The sequence below is a fragment of the Podarcis erhardii genome, assembly GCF_964252035.2.
Source record: "Podarcis erhardii genome assembly, chromosome: 15".
Classification (NCBI taxonomy): Eukaryota; Metazoa; Chordata; class Lepidosauria; order Squamata; family Lacertidae; genus Podarcis; species Podarcis erhardii.
Window position 1 is genome coordinate 19,595,596 of NC_138505.1, and position 27,087 is coordinate 19,622,682.

The 27,087-nt window shown below is 46.1% G+C and overlaps 1 protein-coding gene across 2 annotated transcripts; it reads left to right on the forward strand.

The window, feature by feature from the left end:
• Positions 1-2,858: 2,858 nt before the first annotated feature.
• Positions 2,859-26,469, forward strand: VSIG10 (V-set and immunoglobulin domain containing 10). 2 transcript variants are annotated; one of them, XM_081841942.1, is made up of 9 exons: positions 2,859-3,014; positions 6,100-6,384; positions 11,268-11,573; positions 16,290-16,562; positions 16,704-16,997; positions 18,258-18,368; positions 18,985-18,997; positions 20,786-20,919; positions 24,675-26,469. In XM_081841942.1, the coding sequence occupies exons 1-9, from the start codon at positions 2,939-2,941 to the stop codon at positions 24,743-24,745; spliced, it is 1,563 nt and encodes a 520-aa protein (XP_081698068.1). In that variant the 5' UTR covers positions 2,859-2,938; the 3' UTR covers positions 24,746-26,469. The 2 variants fall into 2 exon arrangements, 1 of the variants encoding a protein (XP_081698068.1); XR_014151410.1 differs by lacking the exon at positions 18,985-18,997.
• The last annotated feature ends 618 nt before the right edge of the window (positions 26,470-27,087 follow it).

Sequence of the window (27,087 nt, forward strand, 5' to 3'; positions counted from 1 at the left end):
CACAGGATCTCCCAAACAGGTATCAAGTCTTTATACCTTTTGAGCTCGGAATGTTTCCTGGATGTCGTCTTCCTTGGTCTGGATTTCATCTGGTGGCCTTTTCCTCCTTCCTAGTCTTTCTTGAGCCATCTCCCCCTGCTGACCCCTTACTTTCTTCTGACTTTCCTTGCTTGATACATCGATCATCCTCAAGACGTTGATCTCTGTGGCATCGTCTAGGTGATGGCTTTTTCTCCTGCATTTCTTCCTTCCCTTCTTTGGCTTTTCTCTCCTTTTCCTCTCCTTCCTTTTCCAGTAGTCTGTTACCTTTCTGCCGACTGTGCTGCGATGAGAAGCTCCTGGAAGTTTCAAGCATGGAGAACTGCACACAATCGGCTGCATTCCTTATTTGTCTAGCTCCTCTTGGTTGTAAACACCCTGCACCGCTCTTTGTTTATTGCTGCTCAAAATGGTAGGTTTCTCCTGGTTATCTTGCATCTCATAGGTTGCCAAGCTCCTCCTCTGACACCTCTGGGTTGGCCTGTCTTCCCAGTGGACCTGTGGGCGAGGATGATTGCAGAGAATGGTGCTACTACAACTTTCCCTCTCTGTGGGTGTGTTATGGGTGTGTACAGTTGTTGCTGATATCTTTGCTTAATGGCATCTGTTCTGTTTTCAGTTTCTGGGGAGCATAATCCTTCCTCTGTGATGGGGAGGAAACTCCCTTTAGGAAGCCTTTCCAAATGCACTCCTGTAGAAAGTGGGGAAATACTATATGTTCAGTGGATTATAATTAACTTGTGCAACAAAAGGTTGGTTGCTTGGTACGTGGGGAGGAGCAGCTGTGACAGGTGGCACAGCCAGGTGTGGAAACAAAGTCCTACAGGGATGGAGGAGAAACGAGATTCAGTGGGCATTTAAAGTCAAAACCTATCTGATCCACATTTTCCGAAACACAATAAAAACTCAGCCATTTTTCAAAATTTGCACCGAATTTTGCAAGGCAGATCTTCAGCCAAGTAACATATACAAAAATGCATATGCTAATGTAAGGTTTCCATAGAACTGCATCTATTAGTGAAAACAACACACACAATTGCATTATACTTGGGGAGGTTGCTTTGCAATCGTGTGGCTATTAGGCAAAACTGCAAACAAAACTGCAATTTAGGGGAAATTTGCATTCATACGCTGATGAATTTTCATAGGGACATCTTTTTTTTAAAAAAAGTCACAAAATGATGTTGGAATGAAGAGAACTGAAGACTGGAAAAATGTGAATCCTAGGAATTGTGGAGTTGGAAGGGACACCAAGGGTCATCTAGTCCAACCCCCTGCAATGCTGAAAGAAACTGAAATCAACAGATTCACCTCTCTTACAAGGCAGCCACAAATTCTCGTGGCAGAATCATTCTTAGATGAACCGTCACCCCTCCACTTCTCTTGCTCTCTTATATGCACTTGAATTTTGGACCTACCTTTTGTAAAAAAATTATCAAGGTATTTTATTTACTTAAAATTTACTTATTTACTTAAAACCTATTTGCTGTTGTAATGATTACCAGAATAAGCGTTAGTGCAGATGGCTGCAGCACGATAGCTGCCAGGAGTGAGATCAGAGGTCTGTGCTGGTTCACAATCTGCTACCGAGCCAAGTTCAGGTTTTGTTACTCTTAGCGTAAAAAGCCCTTAAAAACTTGGGACCAGTGTACCTACGAGATCGCCTTAATCTACATATGCCCACTTGACCACTTTGATCTGCAGAATTGGCCCTGCTACAGGGGCCACATACGGTAGTACCCCTTCCGTATTTGTAAGAACTAAATCGTTTGGTGTGGCAGTCCCTACACTTTGGAACTCCCTGCCTATTGAGATCAAGCAGGTGCCTTCGCTGCAGCTCTTTTCGACGCCTGCTAAAAAACATTCCTGTTTAGGCAAGCCTACCCAGATGCTTACAGAGTTGAGGTAATTTTAATCCCTTTCAGTATTTTCACTTTTCTATGTTTTAAAAGTAGGCTTGTGTTTCTTGATTGCACTGTTTTATCTTTTGTAAATAGTTTTGAGGTTGTTGTTTTTTCCAATTAAAAGGTGCATAAATTTTATAAAATATAAATAAAAACAAAAGCATAGCAGCCACCAGCTCCTTCGTCCCTTCCAATAAAATTTGACGGGTCCACCCCCCCAGTCGATGGGCATTGTTATTCAAATGGTGTGCGTGTGCCACATATTCTGATCAATTATGCACAGCGGGGCTTACCCGGGCACTCCAATATTTTATTCAAGTCTGTGCCAGATTACCAAATGGGCAGAATAAACACTGGCCTATGGGCCCCATGACTTTTGGGGGCCCCGTGACAACGGATTAAAATAATATTGACTTGATCTTGAAATTGGTTTATTAAAATTGTGACAACCGATTAAAATAATATTGATCTTGAAATTGGTTTATTAAAATTGTTGGTTGGTAAAACCAAAAACGTATTAGGAGATCATTTGCGAGTCCCCCCCCCCGCCCCAGATTTCGACTGCCTAGGGGCCTCCACGGGGTTTAATCCGGCACTGATTCGAGTTGCCCCCGCCCCCTGCGTGTGTGTATTTATGATTTATTTTTTCATCTAATAAATTGCACGGGGTTGGACTAGATGACCCTTAGGTTCCTTCCAGCTCTACGATGCTGGGATCTAATAAATTGCATGCCGAAGGGGGTTCACGACATAAAAGCGTCAGATGAAGCGCACATCGGAGTTCCCCAGTAGCTTCGTCCTTCTCCAGAGCCGACGCTAGGCGGAGAAATGGAGCCGAGCATCGCAGCCTCTTGCAAAGGGGGTCAAGGCCCGGATCCGCCCACGACGGGGCGGGGAACCCGCCGAAGGTCTCCCCCGCCTCCCTTCTCCGTCCCTCCCCATCGCAGCCTCCGGGGCACCGCCGGGTCGCTTCGGCTGCTGCAGCCGAGGCTGCCATGGCGTGTGGTTTGGCCGCCAGACTCCTCTCCTCCTTTTCGTTGCTCCTCTGCTTGGGTCGAGGCATCGCTGCAGGTCGGTATGCGAGGTCCAGGCTTGGGCGCACGTGGGGACGGGGCGATCCGTGTCCCGCCGCGGGGCTTGTTTTGCGCGTTTGTTGGGCGCGCCCGGAGAATGTTTGCCTGAAACAAACAGCCCGAGACACCTTCCCTACTTCCGAAGTTACTAGTGGGGTCAGGGGGATAAGTAGGTTCCCCCCTATTAGTAGCCTAATATCCCAGGGCGCTGGTTGCAAAAATGTTAAATACAGCATTAAAACAATTGACATCGCCCCCCCCCCACTTCAGCTGGTAGCAGATTTAAGGGCAGTGGCCCTTTATTTTTTAAAAATAAAGAAAACTTCCCTCATCTCCCCCCTCCCCCCAATTTGCAGTTGTAACAGAAGCTAAGAGGAAAAAGAAACTACAAGATTTATTATGGCAGTCTTTCTGGCAATAGGGCACAAGCTCTGTTCTGGCCCTGCCAACGACCTGGAACGACTTTATAGTTACTTATAACTATATAATAAACCCCGCTTCCTTCTGAAGTGTTCCAAGTGTGATATACAATCATACCATACATAATTTGATATTGTTGTGTATACTGATGATTTGTCATCTAGATTGCCCAGGTGGCGTGCAGTCAGTTAAAAACAATGATTTGTAAATAAAACAAACAAACAGTGGTACAAATTCACCTAATGCTCAACGCTGGACTGTAGGAACTATCCATAAACAAAGTAATTGCTTTTGTATCATCATCATCTATCTCAGTCATGCTCCCCACTCTTAGATTCCACCTTCTTTAGTTCATTGCAACAACCAAGTACCGGTATGTAAGAACATATACAGTCCTGTACTTAAAAGTACTTGCCATTGGATTTAGCAGGACTTCTGCCTCTGAGTAGACTTGGGATTGTGCTGTTTTTTCCTAACCTCACTGCCTGCCAAAAATGAAGATAAATAACTGAACAAACTTTATCATATCTCCAGTAGCCTCTGTGTGTGAGAGAGAGAGAGGGGGAGAGAGTTTAATATCTATATTCTTCATTTCTGCCAAATAATGATCAAGGTAGTTTACAGTAAAAAGGAAAATGCGGTAGGTAAAAATTAAAATTAAAACCCAAAGTTATAACCAACAAACTGACCCAGATCTCTGCAGTAAGGCCAAATTTCTGCTCACGGCACCCCACATTGATTGACCGTCAAAACACTGGCAATAACTGGCTCCTGTTAATTGGAATCTGTTGGAATTGTTTTTGGTCTGTTGTTTTTAACTTTGGGGCTGCTGCTGCTGTTGTTTTTTTTAATACAGTATTAATAAACAGCAGTGGTTGGAGAGAAATCCAGATCAGATTTAGGGGGTGCACGGGGTAGGATAGGGAGTGAAGCTCTATTGCGCATTAAAACACAATATGAACAACAGTTTAAAAGCACCTTTACAATCGCAGAAATAAGGTGGGTTCCCCAAATGTACTTCTCTAGTGTCAAAGGCCAGGGGTAAAAGGTTGCATCTCCAACATCCTCTGACAGCTGCATGATGAGGGTTCCAGATGCATCTCTGTGGGGAAGAAGTTCCACAACTTGGGGGATGCCACCGAGAAGGCCCTCATTTAGGCACCAACCCACTCCAAGATTTTGAGGGCAGTCGAACTACCAAGCGGCCCCCTCTGCTGATCTTAGCACCGAGCAGGTTTGTAGGGAAGGGGGTGGTCTTTCAGGTATTTGGGGCCTGAGTCGTGTAGGGCTTTAGGCACTAACATGTGCACCTTGAATTGGGCCTGGGAATGAACGGGCAACCTGCTTTAAAACAGGGGTTATGTGAGATCTCGAAGGAACCCCAGCCAGCAATCTGGCTGCAGCGTTTTGGACCTGCTTAGCATTACTTTGGAGATGAGTCATCGTCCGCCTGGTCCGTCGCAGCCTTTGAATCCACGTAGGCAGCAGGGTGGACGCTTTATAAATGTGAAATGATGGTTTGGCAGTCGTAGGGCAGCAGTCCAAGGAACAGTAATGGGTCTGCTGTGTTGAAAGACGGTGCCAGACAGAAATCGAACAGCACGATAAACGAGTGCCCTGAGATGATTGTGCTGAGGAAAGGAATGGGCGAATGCAAAGTCACGTTTCAGTGGAAACCTTCTCCACCCATAAGAAGTGTTTTGATGGAGAAGACCCAGGAACCATTTTGGCCTGTATCCTGTTCCTCACACTGGCCAAGAAGTCTACAATCTGTGTCTCCTTTGTTGTTTGCCCTCAACACCTTTGCTTGTTTGTTTATTTAGAGCATTTACTCCCCATCCTTTAGAGTAGAGGAAACAACTCCCCGTGTGACTTACAAAAAACAGTTCCAAGATGGTCCTTGTTCTCAAACTCAGGATCTTCAAGAAAATAAAATAGAAACATGGCGCACAAGGAAAAAAGGAAGGGGAGGGAGGAGGATGAAGCCAGCTCAAGCACAAGTTCTTCAAGTTATAATTCAATAATAATAATAATAATAATAATAATAATAATAATAATAATTTATTTATACCCCACCACTCTGGGTGACTTCCAACAAAATATTAAAAATACAATAAAACATCAAACATTAAAAACTTTCCTAAACAGGGCTGCCTTCAGATGTCTTCTCAAAGTCAGATAGTTGTTTATTTCCTTGACATCTGACAGGAGGGTGTTCCACAGGGCGGGTGCTACCACCGAGAAGGCCCTCTGCCTGGTTCCCTGTAACTTCACTTCTCACAGTGAGGGAACCACCAGAAGGCCCTCGGAGCTGGACCTCAGTGTCCGGGCTGAACGATGGAGGTGGAGACTCTCCTTCAGGTATACTGACAGGTATAAAGACACCGCAGGACTCCATCCCTCCTCAGCCTCAGTCAGCATGGCCAATGGTCAGGGATGATGTGAGCTGGAGCCCTACAAATCTCTGGGGAGGGCCATAGTCTCCCCTCCCTTCTGGTGTTACAGCTATCCCTGTCTTGCAAGATGGTAGAGCTGGTTTCTACCTTTTCCTGCTGCTTGAGCTCCTCAGAGGAAACAGTGGCATACAAATGTAGGAAATAAATATGCCACTGCTTTGCATGAAGGAATGCAGTGATTTTTCTTTCCCCTTTGGCCACTCACAGGGACGGAGGAGGTGGTGATTGGGGAGGTGGAAGGAAACGTCACCCTCGTGTGCCGGAATGTGTCTCCGCGAGCGGTCAAGGTGGAATGGTTTCATGGGGACCCGGGAAAGATTCCCATCCTCTTCTCGTCGGACGGCAGCCTCCCTTCCGACGCTCGCTTCTCCCTGGTGAGGAACAGCTCCTTCCACATTTCAGGCTTGCGGCTGCAGGACGAAGGCAACTATACCTGCAGAGAGGTCCTGAACGAGACAGACCACAGACACAGGATTCAGTTGCTTGTTGCCAGTAAGTTGCTGTCTTCCTTCTTTGCTTGGCTTTTTCTCTTTATTATTTTATAATAATTTTTATTTGAGTTAAAAAAAAGTAAAAAGTAAATGTACAACAAAATCAATTGCAAATCCATTTGAAGAGATTGCTCTGAATATCAACATTTACAACTGCATATCAATCCGTTATCCATGTTTTTTAATCCATCTGAGTTATCCATAGTTTTTGTTACCTTACAAGTGAGATTAAAACCCTGGTAATGTTTTCATCTGCTTACAATGGTCTCCTAAATAAATTATAAATTTTCCCATTCTTTTTTAAAGTTCTTGTCTTCTTGGTTCCTGAGCTTTCCAGTTAATTTTGCCGTTTTGGCATAGTCCATCAACTTGGTTTGCCATTCTTCCCTGGTCGGGACTGTTTCTTCTTTCAGTCTCTGGGCTAATAACATACATTGCGGCTGTTGTCACATACATAAACATACTTTTCTGATCCTTTGGTATCTCAGTAGCTATAATTCCTAATAAAAAAGCTTCAGGTTTTTTAACAAATGCTATTTTAAACATTTTTTTTTTCATTTCATTATATATCATCTCCCAGAAAGTTTTTATTACCTCGCACGACCACCACATATGGTAAAAGGTACTTTCTTTTCTTCACATTTCAAGCAGATATTTGTGCTTGTTCTATACGTTTTTGCTAACTTAAAGGTAAAGGTACCCCTGACTGTTAGGTCCAGTCACAGACAACTCTGGGGTTGCGCGCTCATCTTCCTCTATAGGCCAAGGGAGCCGGCGTTTGTCCACAGACAGCTTCCGGGTCATGTGGCCAGCATGACTAAGCAGCTTCTGGTGAACCAGAGCAGCGCACAGAAACGCCATTTACCTTCCTGCTGGAGTGGTACCTATTTATCTACTTGCACTTTGATGTGCTTTCGAACTGCTAGGTGGGCAGGAGCTGGGACCGAACAATGGGAGCTCACCCCATCGTGAGGATTCGAACTGCTGACCTTCCAATTGGCAACCCCTAGGCTCTGTGGTTTAACCCACAGCGCCACCCGTATGAGTCAAATACCACCTGTACATCATTTTCATATAATTTTCTTTCAGCGTACAACATGTCGTGAATTTTAAATCTGTTTTCCAATTTGCTTGGCGTTTCTTGCTCTTCAGCCAGCTCAGGGGTAGATTGCATGGTGTTCTCCATTTATTTTTGGATTACAAGTCCCATAATTCCCAACTTGGTTGCGTTAGATCGGGGTGTTGTAGCACAACAAAATCAGGAGGCCGCTGTGTTGACTTACTGAGACTACATTTCTTCAAGCAGCGCTGATAGATTGATTACATTTCTAGGCCTCTTTTCATTCAAATGAATGAAAGTGGCTAACAAACAATAAATAACAATAACAAGATGGAACATAACAGGACATCACAACGACAGCATAAATCGAATAGAATAATTAACAAATCATCAGCAAAACAAAGTGACTAAAAAAACCAATCTAAACATCACAATTAAAGTTGTATTACAGTGGTACCTCTAGTTACGAACTTAATTTGTTCCGGAGGTCCATTCTTAACCTGAAACTGTTCTTAACTAAAGGTGTGCTTTCGCTAATAGGGCACACAATTTCCGTTCTCATCCTGGGGCAAAGTTCTCAACTCAAGGTAACTCTTCCAGGTTAGCAGAGATTGTAACCTGAAGCGTTTGTAACCTGAGGCGTTTGTAACTTGAGGTACCACTGTATATTATTAACAAATCAATATAGCATTTATAATCTATAAAATGATACTAACAACATTAATAAATTAGCAACTAAAGAATGAACTAAGCACTGTTAAGTTCATACACACACTCGCCACACGCCCATGACTCATAAACTTTCACTCCATTTATTAAAATACACAGGATGCCTGTGGCAGCAACTCCCTTCTGAATGCTCCTCGGGCTGGAGGTGGGGCAGCCCAAATAAAACCAACCACCCCCTGATGGCAAACACGAGTTTCTCTTCCCTCAGGGATCTTCCTCTGGAAACAGCTCCTTTTTGAAGGCTCCTGGGGTTGAAGGGTAGGACAAGGCAGGTGGGGAAAGCCATTACCTGCTAGACAACACGGTTTCTCACCCCTCAGGAGGGGAGAGGGCTCTTGTGCTTGGGTCCTGCTTGAGGGTTTCCTACGGGCATCCGGGGGGGGGGCACCATGAGAAGAGGTTGCTAGATGGACCATTGGCCTGGTCTCACAGGCTCTTCTTGCATTCTTCAAGCAGCTTGCTTGGTTGACCAAATGGTCTTTGTAGTAATATAGGAAGATAGGTCAGATGACTTGTTTTTATCAGATTATGTTTGTACAGTGGTACCTCTGGTTGCAAACGGGATCCGTTCTGGAGCCCCGTTCGCAACCCGCGTCTGTGTGTGCCGCAATTCACTGCTTCTGCGCATGTGCTAGCGGCGAAACCTGGAAGTAACCCTTTCCAGTACTTCCGGGTCGCCGCGGGATGCAACCTGAAAACGTTCAACCTGAAGCAAACACAACACGAGGTATGACTGTATACACGTTGGTATCCACCCAGAATGGCTGGGGCAACCCAGTCAGATGTGCAGGATGCAAACAACAACAACAACAATTTTAGTAATTATTATTACTATTACTATTATGATTCCAATGGCCAGCAGCCTCTTTTGCCCAGGAGATGACTAGATTGCTCCAGAAAGGTCTGGTACCCAGCCCTTGCAGAACAGATACCCATTACAACTTCACAATGACCTCTCCTCCTCATCCTTCCTCAGCAAAGTCCCCCTAGCTGCCACCCCCCTCGTGGGAGCTCTGGTATTTTCTTACTAACTGGTTCACCGCCTCCTTACTTCCTGGCTTCGTTCCTTGCACTGCACCCTGTTTGCTTTTGAGGTGTGCTTTGTTGGTCATTGTGAAGCATGAGCAAGCTGAACAGAGGGTGGCACCTTTTTCGTTGCAGGACGTTACAGCTCCAAAAGGCTGCGACCTTGAGGCTGGGGGCCAGCAAGGGGAAGCGTGTCAGTGCAGGCTGGACCGAAGTCCAGATATCTGCCATGCAGGGAGGGACAGGGAGAGGGCTGCTTGCCTTGTTTCCAAAGCCCTGATGAACCACTGCAGCAAAACTGGAAATTGCTGAACCTTTAGGAATCTTTGCAGATGGAAGCTGGCATCCCCTTTTAGGGCAGAGCGGCTCTTTTTCATGTGGGGTGTTTGTGTGTATTGACCCTCTCCCCACCCCACATATTTCCTTTTTTTTCCTTCAATTTTTTTATTAGTTTTCACAATATTATAAACAAACAAACAAACAAACACACACACACACACACACACACACACACACACACAAGACAAGCAAACATAAACCATAGCCTTATTGAAAATTACACTTATTAACTTTGTTAAGTGACTTCCTCGCTTCCCCTTGGTTGAATTTCATTGCATGCCCTTTTAACGGTTTTCCAAATCCCAATTCTTATGAAATTTAACTTAAACATTAACATCCTTAAATCTTCACCTTATGGAATTAAGCATATTAATTCATCACTTAACATAAATAAAATCCTAAGCCAATTAAGTATCTGCAAGCTATTTTCAGTTAATTTAACTTAACAAATTTAACTAGATAATCATTAAATTTATTCCACCCTTCCTGATACTCCTCCTCCTTCTGGTCGCGGACTCTTCCGGTTTGGTCGGCTAGCTCCACCCCACATAATTCCAGCTAAAAGGAGCAGGAGTTGGGAGACAGCTGCTTCCTATATTCCTTTGTCTCTAGCCCGCATGTGGGGCAAACCCCTCCTCCCCACCTCTCAGCAGCAAAACTCACTGGGGGAGATCAGTGGTAGAACAGCTGCTTGGGATGCCAGCACAGCCAGTTCTGAGATTGACGGACCAGTGAGTTGACGCTCTGTAAGGCAGCCCCCTATGCTCCTGTTTAATCCTAATTGGAGCCATGAGGACTAGAATCCTGCTTTATTTCTAGGGAAAGCAGAGTGCAAGAGTATCTGCTTGGTCACTGGCATCTGCAGGCAGGGCCCTGGGGAAAGACTTCTGACTGAAACCCTGGACAGCTGCTCCCAGGCGGTGCAGCCAATACTAAGCTTTAAAGGATTAAATCGTGGATGGGAAGGCTATCAATGGCTGCTAGCCACAGTGGCTATGCTCTACCTCCACTGCCTGAGTTGTGGGTTCGAGTCCCGCATTGGGCAAAATATTCCCGCATTGCAGGGGGTTGGACAAGATGACACTCAGGGTCCCTTCCAATTCTATGATTAAATCAGTTGTTTGCATTTGTAGCCCAGTGGAGGGAGAGCAAGGTCTGGGTTCAGGACCACGGACAGTGCCCTTTACAGCCAAGGTCAAACATCCAAGGTTTCTCAGAAAAGTCCTGGAAGATCTGGCTGAGTTTTACAAAATTTATTTGCAGAGGGTAATATGGACTTGAGAGATAATCCCTTGATAGGATACTTATTGGCAGCTGTAGGTATCCCTTGATAAAATTCATTCCAGAATAAAGTACCTTGCATTGCCACCAGAAATAGGAAGCTGCCCCCTTTGTTCCCACAACCTCTCCAACAATTTGGTGATTTGTTGGAAGCAATATGAGATAGTTAAACAGCTTTTAAAAGTATAGTGGATCCCAAACGCCTTGTGAGTCACATGTTTTGGCTCCCGAACGCCGCAAGCCTGGAAATGAGTGTTCCGGTTTGCAAACGTTCTTTGGAACCCGAATGTCCGGCGCAGCTTCTGATTGGCTGCAGGAGCTGCGCCTTGGTTTCTGAACATTTTGGAAGTCAAACAGACTTCCAGAATGGATTCCATTCGACTTCTGATGTACCACTGTATATCCTTTTACTTTTTTTTAAGTACCTGTCTCTTTCACCTGCTTTCCAGGTGGCCCCACCAAGGTGAATGTCAACATTGGTCCTGCCACGGCGCTACCAAACGGCACCCTCTACGCCCAGAGACACGGGACCCTCAACTTCTCCTGCACCAGCGACTCCCGCCCAACCTCTGCGACCAAATGGGATTTCTCCCAGTCTGGCTCCGGGCAGGAGCCCTTCACGGAAGTCAACAGCTCCCTGAGCTACTTTACCCTCTACAACTTGTCACCCACCTTGCAAGGAAATTACTCGTGCTCGGCAACTAACCTGCTCAGCCACCGGCAGCAGACCGTCACCTGTGAACTCCTGATCTACTGTACGTATACTAATAGGAAACGTTTGCATAGGGTCACTGCAGAGTTTGGCCTTAAAAGCACTCAGTACAGTGGCCTGCATCCCATAGAACATGATGGCCCAGCTAAACATTGTGAGATATCAATATATCAACTGCTAGGTGGGCAGGAGCAGGGACTGAGCAACGGGAGCTCACCCCGTCACAGGGATTCGAACCGCCAACCTTCTGATCAGCAAGTCCTAGGCTCTGTGGTTTAACCCACAGCACCACCCGCATCCCCTGTATATCACCAGCTAAAACGTTGTGATATTCTGATACATCACAATGTCTGAAATAAAGATGGAGCTATGTAGAGGCATGGGCTGGCTTGATGGTTTTCCCCACATTGTGATTTTTTGCACAGCGCACACCCACCCACACCATGATTTGTGATCAATGCTTTTTTTCTGGAAAAAAGGTGGGGAAACTTACAACAAAGTAAGCTTGTTTGTTGCAGGCCCAGTCACAGTACTCCCTGCCTCCCCAGCAGTGGCTAAATGTAATATGTGATGAATAAATTGAAGCAGAAAATGATCTGGGTTAGAAATGGCTACACCTTTATTGATTACAGATATAGGGTGGATTTCTGGTTCAGGCATTGGGTGTATATCCATTCCAGCTCCCACCTCACCCCCCCCCCCCGACAAAAAATAATTATTTGATTTTTAAAAGGTTAGGGAACTCAGTTTCCCTTGAATTCCTGCTCAACAACCCCCCGTTTGCGATACATTGCCAGGTCAAAAACTATGAAACCGATATTTTGATATGGAATTTAAACCAGTTTTGGAGGCTATATTGATATATCACCCAGCCCTAGCTGGGAATTGCCCTTTCTTGGAACCCTGGAGAGCTGCTGCCGGTCTGTACGGACAATAGGGAAGTCTCCTAGGACAGGAGAAGTGATTCAATGGCAGGACATCTGCTTTGCATGCAGAAGGTCTTGTGTTCCTCTCCAGGCAGGGCTGGGAGAGAGGTCCTGCCTGATTAGCTACATACGAACAAATTGCATGTTGACGCAAAATAAGAATGGATAAATATGAAGAAATCTGGAACGAATATTTAAGCGATAAGGCGGATAGTAGTAGGAAGTAGAGGGAGGAGAGAGAGGTGGGAAAATATTGTTTTAAAAGGTGTAGTCATAGGTATATCAGTGTATCCAAATCTGAATTGTCAAATTGTGTTATTACTGTTGTTATGGTTTTTGTTGTACAGTGGTACCTCGGGCTAAAGACGCTTCAGGTTACAGACTCTGCTAACCCAGAAATAGTACCTCGGGTTAAGAACTTTGCTTCAGGATGAGAACAGAAATCGCACGCCGGCGGCACAGTGGCAGCGGAAGGTCCCATTAGCTAAAGTGGTGCCTCGGGTTAAGAACAGTTTCAGGTTAAGAACGGATCTCCAGAACGAATTAAGTTCTTAAGGTACCACTGTATGTGTTTTATGCGGTTGATGTTTGTATTGAAAAATTGATTAAATAAATTAAAAGAGAGAGAGAGAGAGAGAGAGAGAGAGGCCCTGCCTGGAAAGCTGCTGCTGGTGTTGATGGTACTGAGCTTAGATGAAGCAACGGTCTCGGCATAAGACAGCTTCCTCTATGCCAGGAAGGAAAGCAGATACTGGACCACTGAGCTCGCCAAGTAAGCTGAGGGCAGCTTCCTTTGCACCCCCAGGCCTTCAGTTTAACCACAACACCACCCACCTAACCTCTGAAGGCAGGGAGGCTGCCGTGGGCCCCCCAGTGATGATCTCCATGGGCTGTCAAGTTCAGTGTCAAAGATGGCGTTTCCTCATATATCCTGATCCTAAATTACTTAGGCCTTGAAAGGGTATTTTAAGGCTCCTGAGGGAATGCAGCCCTTGAGGGAAGTCTGTTATGAAACGAAAGCATAGGGTGGATGAAAGCAGAGTGAAAAGAGGGTGGGCTTCTGCTTATCTCTCTTTCCATCTCTCTCCCCAACACCCCCTTTTCTCGCCTTCTCTCTCTCTCTCTCTCCTTGACACCCCTCCTCTCTCATTCTCTCTCTTCCCAACACCCACTTTTCTCTCTCATCTTTGCTCCCCACCCAGTGCCAGGAAAGGGACAGATTGCTCTTGCTGGAGGTCTTGATGGGGGAAAACCCCCACCTAAAGTCTGTTGCAACCGAGTGCCTTAGTCACCAACAATGTTGAGTGACGCCTGAGGATTCTCTAAAAGCAAAATTTTATTTCTTGCACGAAAGGTTACTGCAAGCGATCAGGGAAGCGACCGGAGACAGAACCCAGATCTCTGTTTACACACAGTTTTGATAGTCGTATAGATTAGACCTGCCAGACACCCAGTGATAAGAGTCTTAACTGCAAAGGCTGATGTTTCCACACTTCAGTTAGCTAGGCATTTTTCCTGTTTATACCCCTGTTTTAAAGGTCATGGCCTTAAAATTTTCCTTTACACACACCCCTTGTGGCTTGCACTTTCTCTGTCCCTCAAGCTCACATGATTTCAGCATGAATACAAGGAGAATACAGTGGTACCTCGGGTTAAGAACTTAATTCATTCTGGAGGTCTGTTCTTAACCTGAAACTGTTCTTAACTTGAGGTACCACTTTAGCTAATGGGGCCTCCCGCTGCTGCTGTGCCGCTGCTGCGTGATTTCTGTTCTCATTCTGAAGCAAAGTTCTTAACCCGAGGAGCTATTACTGGGTTAGCGGAGTCTGTAACCTGAAGCGTCTGTAACCCAAGGTACCACTGTACATGATGACGGTGCCAGCCTGCAACAAGATGGCGTTATTCTTGCTTCACCTACAACAAAGATGGAGGTGGTCTTGCTTCAATTACAACAGTCTGAACTGTTCGCTTGCTGAGGGCCACGTGAAATTGGTGGGGTGCGGATTGCTCATGCCTGCTTCAAGCCTGAACATCCCAGCCCTCCATGGCCTGCCTTGCTCCAAAAACATATATAACCTGTAGGGCAGTTGGACATGGCTTGGCCCAAACATCCTGCTGGGCCAAATGGGAAGGCCTAGCGGGCCTAATCAAGCCTGTGGGCTGTAGGTTCCTAACCTCTGCTTCAAGGGACACACTGATGAATATTAGGCTTGGGAGAACGGAGAATGAAATGGGGAGGGACCTTTGTATGTGAACACTAGATTGTTTTGTACATGCACAATGGCCCCCAAATTAAATACCCTCTCAGGCTTATATATAGCTGTACCTTGGTTGCCGAACGCCTTGGAACTTGTACATTTTGGCTCCCGGACGATTGAAAACTGGAAGTGAGTGTTCTGGTTTTTGAACGATTTCTGGAAGCCAAACATCTGGCGCGGCTTCCACGGCTTCCGATTGGCTGCAGGATAATAATAATAATAATAATAATAATAATTTTTTATTATTTATATCCCACCCTCCCCAGATGAAGCCGGGCTCAGGGCGGCTAACAACAATAAAATAACACAACATTCTAAAATCATTTCATTATAAAATTAATTCAAATTAATCTGCATCTTGGTTTTTGAACAGTTCCGGGAGTCGGACGGACTCTGTTTGAGAACCAAGGTATGACTGTATAGATATAATTTGCAGAAGAGAAGGTGAATGTTTGGTCTCCTTGGCTCTGCCCTTTACCCAGCTTCACCTAGAGAGCTCGCCCTGCCCATCCCTTATTACAATAATGCACACAGGAATCTTATTTGTTTTGCCTGTGGAGCTTTTGTGTTGAAAAACAGGTTCTGGGGCCCAGGGAGGAGGCAGCTCAGTTCAGCTCTTCCATTCTGCCGTCTGCCTTATTTCTCAAATGACCTGTCCAAAGCCTCTGAAAGTCATTCTGGGTTAATAGCATTTTTTTAATGGGTTGCAAGAATTAAGAAAAACAATCCTGAACTTTTGCAGACATCCAGACCTTTTGGGTGGCTCGAGGTTAAATCACATCCTATGCTTCGGACAGCTGACTGTGTTTTCATGCTGGATTTTCACTGCATATCTTGGGATTTCAGCTGGGTGCATGCATGTGCTATTTTGTTTTGGAGGTTATTACAAAAACAAAACAAGAAATCGTACCCCAAGTTTTAACAGGCAGTGTTAAGGAGAGAGCTGAATATCTTCAGTTCTGATGTCATGTCAAAATTCTGAGGCAGGTTGCAGAAACAGCAGAGCGGAAAAAATGGAAAGGGGGGGATACCAATTGTAAAAAAGCATATTAAACAATCCACACAGTGTGCTATGGATCTGACACAGATTCAGATGTTCTGCTTAACTGCCTTCCAATGGCCCATCCAGCTCAGTACAGTGGTACCTCGGGTTAAGTACTGAATTCGTTCCAGAGGTCCGTACTTAACCTGAAACTGTTCTTAACCTGAAGCACCACTTTAGCTAATGAGGACTCCAGCTGCTGCCGTGCTGCCGGAGCCCGATTTCTGTTCTCATCCTGAAGCAAAGTTCTTAACCCGAGGTACTATTTCTGGGTTAGCGGAGTCTGTAACCTGAAGCATATGTAACCTGAAGCGTATGTAACCCAAGGTACCACTGTATTGCCTACACTGACTGGCAGCAGCTCTCCAGGGTTTCAGGCAGGGAGTCTTCCCCCCCAGCCCTACTGGGAGATGCCACCAGGGATTAAAGCTGCCCTGCAAAGCCGATGCTCTACCGCTGAGCTGCGGCCTGTAAGGTTTTAAAGATTGCATAACACTTCCACCTGTTATTGTGAATTTCTATGCCTTCCTCAGATCCTCCGCCATCGCTGCCTCGATGTTGGGCTCAAACCTCCGCGGAAGGCTCTGGAGGGGTGCAGCTCCTTTGCAGCTGGACCGGGGGTTACCCACACCCCACGCTTCAGTGGACCAATCTGGGGAACCTGAGCCGGGACAGTAACGTGACGGGCATTGCGGACACCAATGTGGCCACTTTGAATGGCTCGCCTCTGCTCTCTGGGAAGGAGTTTGTGTGCCGCGGGATCCACCTATTGCAGCAAACCAGCCAGGCCTGCACCGTGAAGCTGGGTGAGTCAACAGACTGATAAAACCCTATTTTAAAGCCATCCCAAGTTGACCATCACTGCCTCCTGTGTTTGCCTTCCTTGCTTTCTGATACGCCTGTTTCATCACTCTTTCCCCTCCTGCCTTGTGTTTCCTCTGGTTTAGAGGCCCCTTCGCTTGTGTCCGACCCCATGAGGAGCTGCTTCGTAGGGGGAGCCACCAGGATGACGTGTCAGGCCAGCGCCGGAAACCCCCCTGCCAATATTTCCTGGCTGCGCAACGTCTCCCGGACCCAGACGGAGATCCGTTCCGGTGGGAGGTTTCTGGTCAGCCAAAAGGGCAACGTCTCCACTCTGGTCATCCAGAACTGTTCTCACGGCGCGGACAGCGGTTTGTACATTTGCAAGGTTGAGAACCCCCTGGGGCTGAAGGAGGCGTATGTTTACCTCACCGTGATTGGTAAGCAGATAACCTTTAAAATGGCAGGCCGCTGGTATGCTAAGGAACGAGGTGGGGTGAAGGTTGTGCCAGTAACAGGGTGGGTGGGAAATGCTTTATTTATTTATTCATTCTTTCTTTTAGAGCATTTGTACCCTGCGCTTTGGCCCAGAAGGAGCACAGAGTGTCTTAAGAACAATCAACTAAAACAGTGTTTCCCAAACCTGGATCTCCAGGTGTTTTTTGGACTACAACTCCCATCATCCCTAGCTAGCAAGACCAGTGGCCAGGAATGATGGGAGCTGTAGTCCAAAAGCAGCTGGAGAAACCCTGAACTGAAAACAAGGCAGGGCCTCCACAACCACCCATAATGCTAGAACTGTGGGCTGTCCAGGGAAGCTCAACATCGAGGGCAGACGAAAGAAACACAGCACATAGTTAAACAGGGTATTTGCTCCCACAGTGTAGAATGATGGCCTCCAACTTGGATGGTTTTCAAAAGATTATTAGGCACATTCACGATGGAGAAGGCTGCCAATGGCCATGTTCTGCCTCCATGGTCGGAAGCAGGCAGTTTGCCCCTGGATACCAGCTGCTGGGAGTCACACGTGGGGAAGAATGTTATTTCTCTCAGGTCCTGTTTGTGGGTTGGCCATTGTGAGAACAGGGTGGTGCACTAGGTGGGCCTTGGGCCTAATCCAGCAGGTCACTTCTTAAGAAGTCTTCTTGGCAGTTTTTGTTTCTTAAAAGAGTCTAGAACCTGAGAAGTAATATGAGGGAAAGGCAACGTGGTACTACTGAGTGTTGGAAAGGGATAAGATAAAGGGAGACAATAATAATAAATAATAATAATTTTATTACTTATACCCTGTCCATCTGGCTTGGTTGCCCCAGGAGAGAATAAACTCTGCCCCATTTGGGTAAATAAACTCTGCCTCATTGGCCCATGAGGTTGAAATCAGAGGTTGAAAGGAGCAGCATTTTGGAAGCTGCTTTGTGCTGCTCCTTTCAATTATTATTATTATTGACAAGGATTGATTGATTATATTGGTATTAATAATGTTATCAATAATAATTACTACCTGTTTATTTCTCCAGAGTTTTCTAATTTTTAAAAAAAATTCTTACACTCTTGTGGTATTTGCCGTTGGGTTGCTGTGCAAGCATCCCTGAGACATTTAATTGACTGAGTTATTTATTTTAAATGAAGATGTTAAATAGGCCAGAACTGCTATTTCACTGCTTTTCTTCCCATCCCCAAAACCATTCCTCCTGCCACAGAGCCAGTGAACATCGCAGGCATAGTGGGTGCAATTGTGGTCTTTTTGCTGCTGGGTGTTCTAGTCCTCTCTGGAGTCCTCTTATACGCTGGACCCCGTTGGTGCCCAAAAGGTAAGAAGCAGATAGCTCTAATAACCCTTCCAGGTGACAAAAAAATTAAAAAGAAAACCAAACTATGAAAATTGCAACTCCCATCATCCCTGACCTGGCAGGGGCTGATGGAAATTGTAGCTCAACAACATCTGGAGGGTCACAGGTGCCCCCCCCTCCTGGGCTAAAACTTGCTACAGGGGTATTTGAACAGTATGCAGGCACCTTTTAGTGGTGAAGTGGAGAGCAGTCAAAGATGTGGCCTTTTCAGTGATGGCACCCCAGTTTATGAAACTCCACTTAAGGCAGGATTGAAATCTGTGCAATGAATCTCTTCATTCCAGTACCAAAATCTGGGCTCTCTATTTAATTTTATATGATACCCAGTCAGCGGCTTTCAGCACACATGTGCATATACAAGAAAAAGATTTAACAAAAGCCACCGTATCTCATGTGATTTGGGTTTTCTCGGATTGGGCCAGAATTGTAGAAACACCACAAGTTTAATGTAGCGAAACACAAGCTCTATGCCCTTCGACATCACATCAGATGCATATTGTACATTCTGAGCAAGTGCATGTTTACCCATTGATCTCAAACTGTCTCCTCTTCTTTCTTTTCTCTCTCTCTTTTCCAGCCAACATGCTCAGGTGAGTGTCTCCTTAAGTGGGCAAGTCCTAACCAGCGTCACTTGTTTTGTATGCAAGTTCAATCCCTGGCTTCTCTTAATTAGAACAGTGATGGGGAACTATTTTTCCACAGCCAGAGGGCCACATTGCCTTCTTGGCAACCACCTAGGGGCTGCATACCAGTGGTGGGCACGGTCAGAGGCAAACTGGGCAGAGTATGTGAAGCTGTCCAGACGGTTGGCACATCCGGCCCTGCACTGTCTGCACCAGGGATGGGGAACCTCATTGGGCAACTTTCCAGGGGCCACAAACCCCTTTTGGGAGGGGCAAGGGACAAAAGTGGACGGAACAGGAAACATACATTTTGCCACAGTATAGTAAGCTAGTACAGTTGTATCTTGGATCTGGAACGCCTTGGTACTCGGACGTTTTGGCTCCTGAACGCTGCAAACCCTGAAGTGAGTGTTCCAGTTTGCGAACGTTCTTTGGAACCCAAATGTCCGACGGGGCTTCCGATTGGCTACAGGAGCTTCCTGCAGCCAATCAGAAGCCGCGCTTTGGTTTCCGAATGTTTTGGAAGTTGAATGGACTTCCAGAATGGATTCTGTTCGACTTCTGAGGTACAGTGGTACCTCGGGTTACATACGCTTCAGGTTACATATGCTTCAGGTTACAGACTCTGCTAACCCAGAAATAGTGCTTCAGGTTAAGAACTTTGCTTCAGGATGAGAACAGAAATCGTGCTCCGGTGGTGCGGCAGCAGCGGGAGGCCCCATTAGCTAAAGTGGTACCTCAAGTTAAGAACAGTTTCAGGTTAAGCACAGACCTCCGGAACGAATTAAGTACTTAACCTGAGGTACCACTGTACCTGCATCCAAACCCACCTCTCTATCCTCCATCCAGCAAGCAAGAGGCATTATGGGAGATTAAGCCCACGTTCCAGCCAGGCAGAACAGAAGCCCTTGAAGTTGTGAGCCAGGGCAGGGAGGGGTGTGGCTGGGGAAAATCTCGAGGGCCACATTGAGAGGCCTGGGGGGCTGCATTCAGCCCCAAGGTCTGAGGTTCACCAGTGCTGAGTTAAAAGAGTTAGGTAGCAGGCTGTGGCAAGGACCTTTCACTGCTTGAGCTGCTGCTAGTTGGAGTCACAAATGTGGAGCTGGATGGACAAATGGGCAGCTGACATGCCTGAGGTGTTTTTTGGTGGCCAGGCCTACCCATTGAATCGTGTGGGGGGTTCTCCCAACCCTCTCTCAGAACAGATTCAGAGGAGACTTGGGGAAGGGGAGAAATCTCCATTGTGCTAGCCAGAGTCCTTGCAATGGCTTCTGCTAACACATGGACTTTTTTTAGTGGTCCGGTCTACCTGGTGAAATGCATTATTCAACAGAGGCATCTGTGCTGATGGGGAAAAAACCTCTACCAAGATCCCCACCCCCAAGTTGCAATATAGCTGCATAAAAACCCCAGCAGAAGCGGATTTAGGGGAGTGCAACTGGTTTGGTCGCACTGGGTGCAGAGCCTCAGGGTGGCATAGGGGCCACCACAAATATAACACAGAGGCAGGGGTGAGAGGCAGGGGGTGCCGAATTTTGGCATCACACAGGGCACCATTGAAATCTGAAACCCCAAAGTCTGCCACCAACCCCAGTCCATTTCCTTCTGCTGCGAGAGATAAACCCTGGGAGCTGTTCGCAGATGCAGTTGAGAGGGCAGATGGCGTAAAATTCCTTGCCTGTTGAAGAGGAGGAGGAGGCAGGGAAAGGTCCCGCTGACTGTTCTCTTAACTTTCCATCCTTCTGATTGCCGTAGGAATCGAGATGCAAGTGATATCCTTGTGCTGATGGATTCGGAGGAAGAGGATCCGCTGTCGGAAGTAGCCGGGGAGCCCACTTCAGATCAGGGGGCTGCTCTGGCTAATGGAGGGTCTGCCACGCCTCACCAAAGTAAGCTTTGCTTAATTTCTTTATTAGCAGACCATTACAGAATATTATAGCGATTGACAATTATACCCGGTAGATAACATTAATAAAAATGCACAGTAATGCAGCTAAAAGCCACAGAATTAGAATTCTAGACAATAAGCAAATAATAATAATAATAATAATAATAATAATAATAATAATAATTTATTTATACCCCGCCCATCTGGCTGAGTTTCCCCAGCCACTCTGGGCGGCTTCCAACCAAGTGTTAAAAACAATACAGCATTAAATATTAAAAACTTTCCTAAACAGGGCTGCCTTCAGATGCTGTCGTGTCTCTGGGCATCTGTCTGCCTTGAGAGTCAAAGGGGTGGCCCTTGGGGGGTGAAGTCAAGCCGCTGTGTTAGCAGCACCAAAGTGACCACCCCGGGGCGCAAGAAGGTCTTGGTCTCGCTGATGTAATCCAAAGGAAAGCAGAGCAATGTGTTTGGCACCAGCTGGGTTGCAGGAGTTGCCAGAAGGAGGCGTACAAGAGGCCATCCAACCGTCTTCGGGACTCTGCTCCAGATTTGTGCAGGGTTTACTCTTTAGCCTTTTCTCCTCCCAAAGTTGTCCCACAAGGCAGCGGAGGTTTAGAATCAGTGTCTTCCTTCTCCTAGATGGGCTCGCTTCCCAAGTTGACGAGCCCCATCTGCCCCTCGCTTCCCTCTGTTGCACGTGCAGAAACCACCTTCTGGACCATTGGACCCACTATTGGTCTCTCATGCTCAATCTGCCAGAGCCTGTCTTCCTATACAAAGCAGCACATGCATGTGTATGTGTGTATGTGTATATGTGTGTACGTACATACGTATGTATGTACACACACACACACACACACACACACACAGAGTGTATATATTGTCCAAATTCATCAACCGGTTAAAAGAGATGGCACACAAACCGTTACCAGGCTTTTATTTACCTTCTTCGGGATTAAAATACCAAACAGGTAAAATGCAAAAGAAGTCCCAGAGGTGGTGTTCAGCCAGGCAGGTTAAACTAACAGGATATTTATAGTAACTGGGAGGGGGATCTGGCAACCAGCCAGCCGAATCATGTGTTCCTAATTAAAAGGCCCAATTGACACCTGCCTCTGCTGAGAAACCAATTCAACACACACACAGACACAACAATCATAAGAGGTCTATAATCAAAAATTTTGCCACTTGCTCTGTGTCAAGCTTGTTGGAATCCTGTAGCAAAATGATCATTAGGGTCCCAGAGGGGAGAACATAAAAACTTGCTAGAGGGAACAGACTCTCCAAGTGTCCCTATTTTCCAGAGACATCCCTGATTTAGAGAAGCCATCCCGGTTTCTGATTTGATCCCAGAATGTCCCACTTTTCCTCAGGACGTCCCTATTTTCACTGGAGAAATGTTGGAGGGTGCACAGTTATCCTATCCCCGAGCCATCTGAAGGCAATCCTGTATAGTGAAGCTTTTTTTAATGTTTAATTATATATATATATATATATTTATATATACGTTGGAAGCTGCCCAGAGTGACTGGGGCAACCCAGAAAAATGTGTGGGGTATAAATAGTAAATTTATCATTATGGGATGGGACGTCCCTATTTTCACCAGAGAAATGTTGGAGGGTATGAGAGAAAGTCTTCCTATATATTTAGGAATAGTTTACCACCCCCAGAATAGCATTACAAGGGAGGTATGGTCACCCCAGTGCATGATGGGTTGAGAATTCCAGTGCAGTTCCTTGAAGCTCTCAGAAATCTGTAACCAAAAGCCTCTGTTTATTAACAATCTCTTCAGATCCATGGTTCACAGTTACAAGGGTGGTAGACCTGCTGAGGTAACTGTGAACCTTCACAGCCTGAGTCATGCCTTTAGTGGGCTGCTATGTGCTGTTTTTGCCATCGCTGCCTCTAGTAGTATTCCGGATCATAATTAAAACATGCAGTAAAACTTACAGCAATGGCGTGACTCTGGAAAAGGATCGAGAAATAGCAATCAACCTTATTGCGGTTGCAAAGAGCATGATAGCTAAAAATTGGAGGGAGAAAAGTTTATCTCCTACTGTACGTAAATGGTTTGGGTGGGGGGAAAGGTCTATAGTAACATAGATTAAGTTAAGGATAGAGATAGAGATGATAAGGAAAACTGGAAGACACAATGAGAGGTAAAGGAGGTGCTGTGGGATTGGTGGAAGTCAATGTTTCTTTTTCTTTTTAGTGTTTATATTATTAATTTGTAAGATTTGGATTTGGTTTTTTTGTATGCTTGTTTTTGTGTTTTGTGTATTGTTGTTTTTTGTTGTTGTTGTTGTGTGGAGAATACTAATAAAATTAATAATTTTAAAATAATAATTAAAAAGTTAACTTAATTATAAAAGAATACATATAACCCAGAGATTTTCAACCTTTTTGAGCCCACGGCTCCCTTGACAAACTGCATTCTTTCTGTGGCACCCCTGTAGGGCTCAGGAGCCCAGTTATGTCACCCCTTGCCTGCAGAGCTGGCAGCCTCTCACCCTTTTCCGAACACCCTCCCTTGTGGAACGTTCCCTCAGCCTCCTCTCCTCTCCCCTCTCCTTGGGAGTCCTCCGGGCAGCTCTTGCTGCCACCCCTGGTCTCTGAGCTTCCTTCCCCTGCCCCAAAGAGAGGTGCCTCCTCACACTGCCCCACAGGGGTCTGGGAAGAGGATGCCCCCAGCCTTAATGGTCCAATGGAGACAGATCAAAGGTGAACATGAGGCCAGCAGCTTACCTTGGAAGGCAGCAGTGGCAACAGTGGGTGCTGCCAGCCAGCATGGTGGAAAGGCTCTCCTTCAGAATCGGGTACTCAGCTCCCAGGCAGGCCCTGCACACAGCAAGCACAAGGAAGTCCAGAACAGTGTCTGCCTGGCCTCCTACTTGTCTGTCCATTCCCAACAAGGGCTGGTGGACTGGCTGGCTGGGCTCCCTCACCCACTTGCTTGCTTATTCTGAGGCTGCCTCAGATCCTAGCACCCAGCACCCCCAACCAGCCCCAGAAGCACCATTCACCTATGGAGCTTGTAGCCAGGGCTGCTGCAACAAACAGCTGTGCAAGCCTTTGGGAAGCAGAGACACGAGAGGGCATCAGAGGAGGGAGGGAAGGAAAGAGGGACAGAGACCAGTGTTGCCCATGGCACCCATGACCATCATTCAAGGCACCCCAGGGTGCCACGGCACACTGGTTGAAAACCACTGATATAACCTAATAGTTTTTTTGGGGGGAAATGGGCATTTTTTGGTAATGTTTTGTAGTACAGTAAGTCTAACAATAATGTTTGTGCTGCTTTCAACTTGTTGTAATGGGGTGATTATTTCTTTCATGGTGTTTTGGTTTACTTTATGGTATCTAAATTAAATTTACAGTGGTACCTTGGGGTTAAGTACTTAATTCGTTCCGGAGGTCCATTCTTAACCTAAAACTGTTCTTAACCTGAAGCACCACTTTAGCTAATGGGGCCTCCTGCTGCTGCCGTGCCGTCGGAGCATGATTTCTGTTCTTATCCTGAAGCAAAGTTCTTAACCTGAAGCACTATTTCTGGGTTATCAGAGTTTGTAACCTGAAGCGTATGTAACCTGAAGCACATGTAACCCGAGGTACCACTGTACTTATTAAAAAAAAAAAAGCCAGCATGCAGTAAACTGATCCTATGAAAAGAACCTAGCCATTAAAACAAGAAACTTGGGGCAAGAGCTGAAGGTGATGTGCTGGTGCAAGTTTCACTCCCTTGTGTTTTGTTTCAGGCCCCCAGGCAGACGTGCCTAGTGAAAGTTCCCTGGAGGACACCAACAGAGAAACCAGGTCCAAAATGTAGAGGGAGCTCTCTTCATCGTTGCCTTTCTGTGTGTGCTAGGAACCAAAGCTTCACCGCAACGTAACTCTGCTCTGATCCTGACCGGGGAGAAGGAGGGAGTTCACTCGGCAGCCAGATCATTCTCAGAGGCCTTCTTCATCCCGTCTTGATCATGCCCTTCCACATTTTTCATAATTCTCCCGCCTGCTCTTTCTTCCTCCCTCTGTCGTCCTTTAAAGAAAAAAAGACTGAGCTTGAAACTTCATGGCAGCGATACAGGAAATGTGCAGGCAGGGGGGCAGGAGCAGGGCAGTTTCCTTCCTTAGGAGCAAGAGGGAAAGATCCAGGCTGTGTTAGGAAGGAGCTTCGCTGGGCAAGAGATCCTCCAGGGCAGCTCAAAGGGCTGGAGGGAGGGGGTTGTCTTGAACCCAGTTCTGTTTGCCCAGCTTGGCATGAAAATGAATTGGGTTCTTCTGATCTTTGTCCATGACTATGGGCAGGATTCTTGCATTGCAGGGGGTTGGAAGAGATGAGCCTTGAGGTCCCTTTGAGCTCTACAATTCTGTGATTCATTGGCTTGCATATTTACAGCAAAGTGGAGGCAGCTGGCACAACATGCTTCCTCTGTGGCCTTAAGCAAGCTGAATGTACCCCTCTTAACCCCTTCTGTTCTGGGATTCTCTTTTGGGAAGGGCTTGTAGCTCAGGGACTAGAGGATCTGCCTTGCATGCAGGAGGTCCCTGGTTCAGTCCCTGGCATCTCCAGTTGGGACTGGAATAAGACTCCCTGTCTGGAGAGCTGCCAGTCAGTGTAGGCAATACTGAGCTGGATGGACAAGTGACTGTTTTCCTGTGTCTTTTAGAGAAAGAGCTGTAGCTCAGTGGAAGAGCATGCAGCAGGTCCCCGGCTCAATCGCAAATGGCATCTCCATGTAGCTAAGAGAGACTAAATCCTGGAGAGCCACTGCTGGTCTGTTTAGGCATGATTCTGCATAAGGCTGCCTCCTGTGTCGTGTTGTCAGCAGTAAATGAATTTCAAGTTTAGGGGCAATGTAAACCTGAAAAGGTACCAGGCTGCTGTGAGCTGCGGAGTGGTACAATAAAGCAAGTCCTATGAAGAAAGAATGAAGTCTGTAGGCTTCTCAGATCTCCTTTGTAGAATCCTAAGATCCTAAAGCATTAGATGCCCTGGTCTAAAAACACTAGATAGGAATCTTATTTATGTCTTTCAGACAAAATCTGGGGATGTCATGAATCTGGGTTATGCCAGTGGAGGCCTTACCCAATAAAACACTGAATGTAGTTAATATGAAATAAATATTGTGCCCTATTGCTGCATAAGCCCATTTTGCAGATGGGTTAAAAACCCCCAATGATGTTGTCAGTTCATGGTAGCTGCAGACCTCCAGGACGGGTTCCTGAGTAAGCACAACTGAAGCAAATGGGAGTCATCTAGGAGTACAGATCGGCTCACACTCATTTTGGTGGGGCCTGTTTGAGTAGACTGTGCCCCTTTCCAAAATCAATTTTCCAGCCCATCCAGGTACCTGTGTGTTTGTGTGTGCCACAGGCTGACTTGGGCTGTGGGGGTTGGTAAGCTGCTCGCTTAAGAAAGAATTGTTACCTGGAGGCAACAGCTGGTCTCAAACTCAATTCCAAAGAGTTGTAGAAACACAGATTTTTCTTCTGGAGAACCTAACTGTGGAGGTGATCTTTTGCTTATGGAATAAAAATGTGTATTTTGCATCCGATGCGTTTGTATATTTTTTAACTTAAGTAAGAGAGGTCTGGATATCTGTTCCCAGATTTTGGATGGCCAGGGCAGTTTATTCCTGGTTTGCTATCTAATGACGTAAGAACGTAAACATTGGTGTTATCTGCACCTGCAAAAGTTCTGGGACGGTCATATTTGCTTTGCAATCAATGCAGACTCTGCAACTTCCAGCTGTAACTTTTCCCACTGCAAGCATTCTGGGTTTTTCTGTGTCCCCATTTTGTAGCACTATAGCGTAAAAGTGCCCCTCCAGGCAGCAAGAATTTGGGAACACGTGAGGAAGCATGACAGAAGAACTAATGAAGCTGAATGATATGTGGACAGGCCTGTACCATACATGCATAATTTTATTTGCATGCTGCTTTTCCACAGTTCAAACCATGCTCAAGGCAGCTTACAACGTGGGAAAAATACATAACTACTTCAGGACAAAAGTAGTCATAGACAATAAATTAAACAATTTAAAAATCTGAAACCAAACTGGTTAATTTCCACGTAAATCGCAACAAAATCTAAAAGGAAGATAGAAAAAACCAACAGCCACAACCCTCCTCCAACAACAACACCCCCCCAACAATATCCTGGCTCAA